General features: G+C 39.6%; 1 protein-coding gene across 1 annotated transcript; it reads left to right on the top strand.

The window, feature by feature from the left end:
• The first annotated feature begins 395 nt into the window (after positions 1–395).
• On the top strand, positions 396–10,397 carry COPS4 (COP9 signalosome subunit 4). The gene is made up of 9 exons (XM_009865553.1): positions 396–483; positions 1,260–1,411; positions 2,657–2,760; positions 3,441–3,594; positions 6,738–6,888; positions 7,272–7,442; positions 8,774–8,889; positions 9,254–9,338; positions 9,819–10,397. The coding sequence occupies exons 1-9, from the start codon at positions 396–398 to the stop codon at positions 9,950–9,952; spliced, it is 1,155 nt and encodes a 384-aa protein (XP_009863855.1). The 3' UTR covers positions 9,953–10,397.
• The last annotated feature ends 428 nt before the right edge of the window (positions 10,398–10,825 follow it).

Genomic DNA, 10,825 nt, shown 5'->3' on the forward strand with positions numbered 1-10,825 from the left:
AAGCTGTTCTTATTGAATATAGCGTTTTGAACATTTGACTAACTGTATTAATCCATGAGTGATATAGTTTTCATTAGTTTTCCTGTGCACTGTCCTAGGGACATGATTTATTTTTTTTTAACTTTCAGAATTGCACATATATTCACAGGTTACAAAATTATGAGCTGTCTTAGATGAGAATCTAGTCATGAGATTTAAAAAGAGCCAAAACCCAATTCCAAGTGAATCTTCCTGTTGTTTGAGCACAAACACTTTGGAAAACTGCCACCTCAAAATTATGGAAAATATAAGCAAAAGTAGGGCTCTGACATAGCAAATAAGCAGAAAACTGGAATTTGTTAGTGAAAAAAATATGCCCTCTGAGTGATTTTTTTAATTTATATTTTTTCTAATCTATGGACAGATACCGTCAAATATTGGAAAAAGCCATTCAGCTGTTGGGTGTAGAACAACTCGAAGCTTTGAAAGCTTTTGTAGAAGCAAGTAAGTGCATCTGGTATAATCGGTTGCACACAGAAAGAAGGCCAGAGGTCTGTGGGATTGCGTATTTGTTAGCTCTACATGAAGCTGTGTAAATACATGATATTTTGATCCTGTTGCAACTCAAAGACCACTACAAGAGGAACCATCATCCCCACATTCAGAAGTTAAGGGAGAATGGACTTGTAAGCTTTTAAGTTATTATAACTTTAACCTGTCAGTGTGACAGTGTCACACTGTAGTCTCTGTTGAATGCTAAAATTGATACTGGATGCCAAGCAAATTTATGCTGACAAGACCTTTCTTCCCTCATCTCAATTAGTTTGAAAAACTGTCAAAAAGAAATGATTAGATTTTATTGTGTTTTATTGGATGTTCAGCTGATTGAATACCTCTATAAATTTTAGCTGGTTTATTTTTTTTTAAGTTGAGAATGGACTTAGGGAAATTTGGCCTGAAGTTTTACTTTATCCAAGATGGTTCAGCATTTGAGAACAGTGATTCAGAATTAAACATCTCTCTAAACTGTAAATCAAAGTGAGAAATTAACTATTATCTGTTGGGAGTTAGAACTCTGGTGACCTCTATTGTAAATGAACTGGTTTTGGGAGAAGAAAATTCACCTTTTAAAAACAAAGAAAAAAAAACTTTTCACTTGGATACAGATTTAAACGCTTGAAATATTCAAATTTAGTATGAAGAAAGCTATCACTTACAGTGAAGGCACTGACCATCATTGCATCCATCTTCTGTTTTTCTTCCACACGTCTCTGAACCAGTGGTGAACGAGAATGTCAGTCTAGTGATCTCACGTCAGCTACTGACAGACTTCTGTACCCATCTTCCAAGTCTTCCTGACAGCACCGCCAAAGAAATTTACCACTTCACCTTGGAAAAGATACAGCCTAGAGTTATTTCATTTGAAGAGCAGGTGAGAGAGGTCAATGATGAAGGGGTTTTGATTTGTGGGTTTGGCCTCAGGTTTTTTCCCTTATCTGCAGACTAAGTCTTTAAAAGAGCTATTCAAAACAGACATTGCTACTTAGAGTCTAATTTTGCATCTCTATGTGCAAAATCTGAGATGAATGCAGAGAGTATTTAGGACTGTGCAAAGAACATACACTTTGTTTCTTCATGAGGATGCTGGGCATGTAATTCCTCTGCTATCAGAAAGTGGCTTCTTATAATGAAATAATACTTGAGCTATTGTACTTGAGGTACTGTCAAGAGACATATAGGTACTCATTGTATTGTATTTGAACCAATTAATGGAACAGGCAGATGATGTAAAGAGAGAAGCATCTTGACAAATAGCTTTTGTTTCAAAATAAATGTCTCTATGTGTATGTGTATTTTAGTCATAATCATTTTGTCAGGAAGAAATGTTTTCTTGAAATCTCAGTTCTAGTTAACTACTGAATATGGTGCAGTTCTTTTTCAGTTCAGTTCTTGGATTTGTTTTATGGGTGTTCAACATCATCTGAGAGTTCTTATAGAAGATGTTGGTGTAAAAAGTCTTCAGGATCTAGTATTTGAGAAATAAGCAAGGCAGTTTGTCATTATTTGTATTTACTTCTTAATCTTTTGTCTTTTTAAGCAGCTTTTACTCTTAAGTCTTAATTGAACATGTTTGCTTACATGATCAATGCATAAATGCTTATGCATAAATTCAATCCAAGACATTAGATGATTTCTTTTTTTAACTATAGTAACTCTTGTAAAACCCAGATATTTTACCTACTGACAACTGCTCTATAAAGTAGAATTTTCTGCATTAGCATCTTAGAGTTGACCTCCTTCATGTGTCCCAGACATGATTTGAAGTATAATTGCAAGAAATGGTTTGTGAGTCTTGGTGCTCCAGTTCTTGAAAGCCTCATTTCATCTTTTTAAAGCTTAATAAAAGGTTAACTCTTATGGCTCACTGAGCACAAGCTTAAATGGAAGAGCTTCAAATCAGCACTCATCTTAATAAAACTTAGTGTTAAAGCTTGATTCAGCAGTCCCACGCAGAACTTACCATATGGGAAGAGTTGCATGCATGCATGCAGGTTGCTGTGTCTGTGAAGCTGGTTCATTGGTTGAGGCGATTCATGAGCAAGAACAAATACTGTGAAAGTTAAAGTAGAGCCATTCAACTTCTCCAGTGTTTGCTTTTGATTTTAATACTGTTTAGGTTGCTTCAATAAGGCAACATCTTGCATCAATCTATGAGAAAGAAGAAGACTGGAGAAATGCAGCACAAGTACTGGTGGGAATCCCTTTGGAAACAGGGCAAAAGTAAGTGCTGTGCTAGACATGAGTCTGTTTTCTTAAATATGCTTGCTCCCTTTGTACTTAATGCAGTATATATGCATACCAGCAACTGAGAATATTGAGGTTGTGTATTCTCCCAGCGTTGCAGTAGTTCATGCCAGAGCTGTCAGATGACAGAAGTATGGCTTGATGACTGTATATGGCAGTAAACACTTCAGTGGATCAAAATACTGCCCCAGAAGTTTTGCACTATTCATTAGTCTTGTGGATAAACAGCCTTTTACAAATCATATTTTACAATCGCATTTACAAAAATTCTTCTAAGGTTATTCAAAACTTCTTGAAAGGTGGCACTTCTTCCGTGTGTTCACCTTTACAGTTCAGATGAATACATGGTTTAAACTCAGGTGACTCACCACTTATGGTGAACTTCCAATCCACTAAAACCATGTTATTAGAGTGTTCATTTTTGTCTTGGTGGACAGCATTATTTTTACTGGTATTTGGAGAAGACAGTTTTGTATTGGTATTTACCTCAAATTTCGTTACCGTCAACAGAGAGCGCTAATTTTGGTGTTAGGGAAGAAGAAAGCAGGGTAAATATTACCAAGTGGTTAAGAGTCATAATAATATGTTTAGAACAGCTAAGAGTAAGAGTAGTTGTGGGGCAACTCTTGAGCACTTGCTTTTCTGTTTTTCTACAGACAGTACAATGTAGATTATAAACTGGAGACCTACCTGAAAATTGCCAGGCTGTATCTGGAGGATGATGACCCAGTTCAAGCAGAAGCTTATATTAATCGAGCTTCCCTGCTTCAGAATGAATCAACTAATGAGCAGCTGCAAATCCATTACAAGGTTGTCTAACTTGCTTTATTGCTTTCTCTTTGTAAAGGGAGATGATTCCACATTGAGATGTTTTTATGCAGTGCCACTAAAATTTTCATAATGGGCAAAGAGACAAAAGGAAAAGGTTTTCAGTGGTTGTGGGAGCTCAGAAGACACATTTTGAGATTAAACAGCTCATTCCTTACAATTTGAAGATAAGTCTATAAAGGTTACTTGAACACCAGCTTTACTGATTGAAAGTAGCACTTAGACTTCAAAACATAGAGTCATAGACTGGTTTGGGTTGGGAGGGACGTTAAAGATGATCTAGTTCCATCCTGCCTGCCATAGGCAGGGACACCTTACGCTAGACCATCCAACCTTGTCTTGGAAACTTTCAAGGAAGGGGCTTCCGCAACTTCTCTGGGCAACCTGTTCCAGTACCTCACCATATAGAATTTCTTTCTAATATCTAGTCTAAATATACTCTCAGTGAGAAACCATTACCTCTCAACCTATCACTACACTACCCAGCTTTCCTATAAAGGCTTCCTTTAAATGCTGCAAGGACACTATAAAGTCTCCCTGGAGCCTTCTCCAAGCTGAACAACTGCAACTGCCTCAGCCTGTCCTCATAGGGAAGGTGCTTCAGTCCCCTTTGTGGCCTCCTCTGGAGCCACTTGAGAAGATCCATGTCTTTCTTATGCTGGTGACTGCAGAGCTTGACCCAGTGCTACAGGGGGGGTCTCATGAGAGTAGAGTAGAGGGGCAGAATCACCTCCACCTGCTGGCCACATTTCTTTTGATGCAGCCTGGGATGCAACTGTCTTTCTAGGCTGTGAATGCACATTGCTGGCTCATACTCCTTTTTCTATCCACCACCAACATTGCAATTCTTTGCATGCAACCATCCAGCCAATCAATCCCTTACCTACTGAGTGGTTGATCTGTCAAATCTATGTCTCTAATTTGGAGAGACAAGGACATCGTGTGGGACATTATCAGATGCTTTGCACAAGTCCAGGTAGATTATGTCAGTTGCTTTTCCCTTATCTACCAGTGATGTAGTCCCATTGTAGAAGGCCACCAGACTTGTCGGGCATGATTTGCTCTTATTGAAGCCATGCTGGATGTCACCGGTCACCTCCTTATTTTCAATATGCCCTGTCATAGTTTCCAGGAGGATCCACTCCAAGATCTTGCTGGGCACAGAAGTGAAACTTCAGTCTTCGAAAAGGGCAAGGAGGACCTGAGCAACTACAGACCAGTCGGCCTCACCTCCATCCCTGGAAAGGGGTTTTAACAACTTATCCTTGACACTGTCTCTAGGGATATCAAGGATAAGGGAGTCATTAAGAGCAGTCAACATGGTTTTGACGAGGGTAAATCATGTTTGACCAACCTGATAGCCCTTTATGAAGACATAAGCAGGTGGATAGATGAAGGCCATGCAATGAACATGGTTTATCTGAATTTCGGTAAAGCATTTGACACACTCTCCCACAGCATCCTCATAGCTAAACTGAGGAAGTGATCTGGATGGTCAGGTGGTAAGGTGGATTGTTAACTGATTGAAGTAAAGAAGTCAGAGAGTTGTGTTCAATGGGGCAGAGTCTAGCTGGAGGCCTGTGTCTAGTGGAGTCCCTCAGGGGTCAGTGCTGGGGCCAGTACTATTCGATATATTCATCAGCAACCAGGATGAGGGAACAGAAAGCACTGTCAGCAAGTTTGCTGATGACACAAAACTGGGAGGAGTGGCTGACACAGCAGGAAGCTGTGCTGCCATTCAGCGAGACCAAGACAGACTGGAGAGTTGAGTGAGGAGAAATTTTATTAAATACAACAAGGGCAAGTGTAGAGTCTTGCACCTGGGAAAGAACAACTCCATGTACCAATATAGGCTGGGGACTGACCTGTTGGAGAGCAGGGAAAGGGACGTGGGGGTCCTGGTGGATAGCAGGATGACCATGAGCCAGCAATGTGCCCTCGTGGCCAAGAAGGCCAATGGCATCCTGGGGTGTATGAGAGGGAGGTGGCTAGTAGGTCAAGAGAGGTTCTCCTCCCCCTCTACTCTGCTCTGGTGAGGCCACATCTGGAATATTGTGTCCAGTTCTGGGCCCCTCAGCTCAAGAAGAATAGGGAACTGCTTGAGAGAGTCCAGCACAGAACCACAGATGTGATGAAAGGAGTGGAACATCTCCCTTATGAGGAAAGGCTGAAGGAGCTGGGTCTCTTTAGCTTGGAGAACAGGAGGCTGAGAGGTGACCTCGTTAGTGTTTATAAATATATAAAGGGTGAGTGTGAGGAGGACAGAGCAGGCTCTTCTCAGTGATTCCAATGATAGGACAAGGGGCAACAGATGCAAGCTGGAGCATAGGAGGTTTCACAAAAAAAGTTAGGAAAAACTTTTCCACTGTGAGGGTGACAGAGAGGTTGTGTAGTCTCCTACTCTAGAGACATTTGAAAAATGGAGGCAAATTCCTGTGTGACCTACTCTAGGTGATCCTGCAGGTAGGTTGGACTAGATGATCTTTCAAGGTCCCTTCCAACCTCTAACATTGTGTGTGTGATTCTGTATGTGTGTTTAAAAACATAGACTCAGTTGGAAGTGTAAGTATTTTCTGTAAGCATTGGAAAAGCACAAAGGAAGAGGAGGAAGAAATATCAGGTGCTGTTACAATGCTGAAAGGGAAAAGCAAACACTTGAAACATACAAATTATTACCTAAATGCTAGCTGTCAATGTCAGTAGTGAAAGGGAAGCTTACCTAAGTACAGTATCAGCTGTATCATAGAATCATAGAATGGCCTAGGCTGGAAGGGACCTCAGAGATCATATAATCCTACCTCTCTGTCATGGGCAGGGATGCATCTCAGCTAGATTAGGCAACACATGGAGACCGTACAATATTTAATTTACGTAGTTTCTGACATTTAGACATTTGCAATGTTTAACATGTGACTAGTGCTGGGAAATTCCCTTTCAGTTGCTTTCTATGATGTTTCAACAAGGACTTTACAAGTCCAGCTAATTATTCAAAGACAAATTTCCCTAGGGTGCTGTAGAGCAATATTTATGGGAGCTGTCACTTGATCATGTGGCAATTTATACACACCTATATTATACAGCCAGCCCTGTTAGTTTTCTTTTTCTGAGACAGACATTTTTTCTAGGTTTGCTACGCTCGAGTTCTTGATTACAGAAGAAAGTTTATTGAGGCTGCCCAGAGGTACAACGAGCTCTCCTATAAGAGCATAGTCCATGAAACTGAGCGACTGGAGGCATTGAAGCATGCCTTGCATTGTACTATTTTGGCATCAGCAGGTAAAATGCACTTTACATTTTTTTATGGAAGACCAGCATAGGTATTTCGTATCCTCTGAAGCAAGTCAGCTTGTGCATTAGTTGTGAGGGGAATCCAAAATGGTGAACACAATGTCAAAATGACTTGTTGGTGACAAACCGTTAATTCAGAGTTGGATTACTTCTGTGTGTTTGCCACTGATAAGGTGGCATCTTGGCTAAAGATGCAAAAGATAGTGACAAACAGTGTTTTGGAACTGTTCACAACTGAGTTCCTTCTTTGGTAGAACTTTGTTGATTAATTGCATGTATTTAGGAAAAAAAAATGATGACTTTCTGTTGTTAACCTCTAAATACTCAATGCTTTAGCGATCATTTATGAGGATCCTTCTTGACTCTCCTAGGACAACAGCGTTCTCGTATGCTTGCTACACTCTTCAAGGATGAGAGGTGCCAGCAGCTTGCAGCCTATGGGATCTTGGAGAAAATGTATCTCGACAGAATTATCCGTGGTAATCAACTGCAAGAGTTTGCGGCTATGCTAATGCCTCACCAGAAAGCAACTACAGCTGATGGTACATGTTTCTCTAAAGCCTTGTAACGCTAGGTGTTCATACACAGGAGTTAGTCCTATCCAATGTGATCTGGAAGTGTAATGGAAAAGAATTTAGCAGTGCTTCTATGATTATTTTAAAATTCTTTCCTAGTGTGGTATCACGAGTATAGTTTAATAGTAAAGCTTCTTAGCCATAGTTCATCTTTCTGATTGGCTATTAAGGTTTTTAAATAGTTTGCAAGAAGATAACTTGTAAAAATCATATTTTTCTGTCTGTGTACAGTCCTCTTCACTGACAACCTCCCAGTATTTCTAATCTTGTCTCATACTTTGAGTCTCTGTCCTTTTGAGCTTCTCCAGTTGTAACATGTGACATGCATGTAGGCCATAAATGGTCTGTGCAGACGATAAATTTATTTGAACTGCTTCCTAGCTTGACAGGAAGATGACAGATCATAAGAGGATGACTTGGACCTCACACTGTCTTGAGATTGTTTTCTGATCTCTCTCACTGCTATCTTAATAGCTCTATTCCTCCTGGAAACTCTGAACAGTGAGAAATAATGTGAGGTAATGACTTGACTGGAATTCTAAACACCCTGGCCTCAGTTTTCTAAATTAAAAGAATATTTAAGTGAAAAAATGCATAAGAATGAAGTATCTCTTAATCCGGCAAACCTTCCTAGGGAACAGTACTTGTTGATTAAGGACAAATAAACAACTCTGTAATAATGTGAAAATGGTTAAAGGTACTTTTGCTACTTGGTTAAAGGTACTAGCAATACGCTGCAGTCATTTCCTTGGGTCACTTTGTTGTTTCCTTGGATCAATTTGTTGTTTATTTATAAGCTGTACTGTTTGTTCATAAAAGTTAAAGAATGCAGGTTAGTTTGTATTTAATAATGTGGTTATCTTCAAATAGAGGTTATGGGGAAAATTAGTTAAATTCTTAAACCTTCATCAAATTGTTTTCTTCTTACTAGGGTATGAGCACAGCAGGAGAGGTTACTTGTAACCCTGAGGGGTAGTGAATAAAAAACCAGACAGTGGTCTTTCCATTTGGCAAGCTGGCAACTGATCACAGGAGGTCAAACTCCCTCAATTCAGATGTTGAATCTTGTAGGAAAATCAAGGACTCCACTTGATTATTCTAGCAATTAAATTAAACAGTTTAAGCTGTCTTTGTTAAAATAAACCATTCATTTCTTGTTCACTTTCTTCTGTGTAGCATAAAATTAATACAAGGCAGATGCATCTGGACCTTAGGAAAACTAGCATTTGCCATCAGCTCTAAAATACAAACTAAGTATTTCAACCTTAGAGTAATTATTTTCTCGTCTAACCCCTAAGGTTCCAGTATCCTGGACAGAGCTGTTATTGAACACAACTTACTATCTGCGAGCAAACTTTACAACAACATTACTTTTGAAGAGCTTGGAGCATTACTAGAGATCCCTGCAGCTAAGGTATGAGTTTTGTTGCATATTCTGTAAAAACGAGGAACATCAGAGAGATGAGAAAATAGCTGCGGTGAATAATACAAAAATTAGTTTGGTATTTGGAAATAATTAAATATTCCATGTTATGAGTGAGGCTGAATATCTAGCACATCCTATGAGAAGTAAAGCTGTGTGATGTGGAATGTAAAATGTGGAGTTAGATGTCACTGTTAGTGTGTCTGATCATTTTGTAATTAGCGTTGTCTGTAGGTCTTATCCCCCAATGTGTGGAAATGTTGAAAAACCCATAAGAACTATGAAGTCTTAATAATTTTTGACTTCTTTCAGAATGGAAGAAGTTTGTAACATCTTTTTCTCTTCATTATTTCAGGCAGAAAAGATAGCTTCTCAGATGATAACTGAGGGTCGCATGAATGGATTCATTGATCAGATTGATGGAATTGTTCATTTTGAGAGTAAGTTCAACTGCAGTAATTTATTTTTTTTAGCACTGTTCAGAGTGAGCTTTTTGAGTTGCTGCCTTACAGAATAAGGAAATTAAGTTTCTGAGTGTATTCTCTCTGAAGTGAGCTTGCCCATCTTGCTGTGGTCAGGAGGTGGCAGAGTTTGCCTTAATGAAGGACTACGCTTCACCCACTCTCCCCTACTATGCATTCCCTTACCCACAGGAGAGCGTGAACTTATTCCATCAGTCATCATGTAGGAAGAGATTCACCTGGAAGTTCTTTGTTCAGTTCTAATTTGTTATGCAGAAATTTGGCTTATAAGAGAAGAATCATTGTAGCTTTTTAATACAGAAATGGGGATGCAAGGAATGCTTATTCTGTGATGTAGGTGAGGGCAGTGTCAGAAGAAAAGGTTGCAGTTGAAAAGGCAAGGGAATTGCTAAGACTTCCTTCAGTTTGTATGGTTTTTTTGTTTATTCTTTTTTGCAGCCCGTGAAGCTTTGCCAACTTGGGACAAGCAGATTCAGTCACTGTGTTTCCAGGTTAATAACCTGCTGGAAAAGATAAGTCAGACAGCCCCAGAATGGACAGCACAGGCAATGGAGGCCCAGATGGCTCAGTGACTGTGCAGCTGTTGTCTGAATGGAGGCAGTCAGCAACCTGCTGTGCTGGAAGAAGGGAACTGAATAGGACTGAACCAAACAAATAACCCACCTTCATTTCCCCACCTTCTGCTTTCACTTAGGCTTAGCACACAATTAGGTGATACCATGTTTGGTGTGACAGTCTCCCAGTTCTCTGAGCATAGAATGATGCTCTTGCTGCCTCTGCATTGCACTCTGCTGTCCTGAAAGCTGTGATTTTCATGTAAAAGCAGCTGTAATGTCTGCAGGAAGCTCGGGCTTTGGTTTATTTAATTTTATTTTTTTTCCACTGTATTGCTATAGCTTTGATGCCGATTACTTCCTTTGATGCTTGTCCTGCTGTGAAAACATAAGTGCCATGTTTCTTTTAGTTGTAATTATTCTAATAAAGGCTGGAATGAGCCACTTGGTTTAAGTGTTGCAATGACCTGTTTTGCTTTTTTAGGCAGTAACTTGAAATAAGTTGACTTTTTGGAATTGTCACTTTCAGCCCCTGAAAATGTTAAATGAATAACAGCTCTTTACCCTCTTCACTGTTGATAAAACACAAGTCTGAAATCTTAGCTGAAGGAAATACCGACCCTTTTCCTGCATTGGTGCCGCAGGGCACAGAGTTGTCTGTGCTTAGAGATGGGGTGAAGACCCACGTTTCCAAGGCAGCATGTTGCGATGTAATGGTAAGTGATGAGAACATAGTATGTGCCAAGTAAGGCAAGCCAAGTATGGTCTTTGTTTCATATTGTAGGTTGACATGAATCGATAATTCTACAAAAGTACGTAGTGGGTTTTTTTGAATTGGAGGTGTAACAAGAGAATGACAGATACGGATTCTGCACTACAAAAGATTAAACA

Source organism: Apaloderma vittatum, unplaced genomic scaffold, assembly GCF_000703405.1.
Source record: "Apaloderma vittatum isolate BGI_N311 unplaced genomic scaffold, ASM70340v1 scaffold1590, whole genome shotgun sequence".
Classification (NCBI taxonomy): Eukaryota; Metazoa; Chordata; class Aves; order Trogoniformes; family Trogonidae; genus Apaloderma; species Apaloderma vittatum.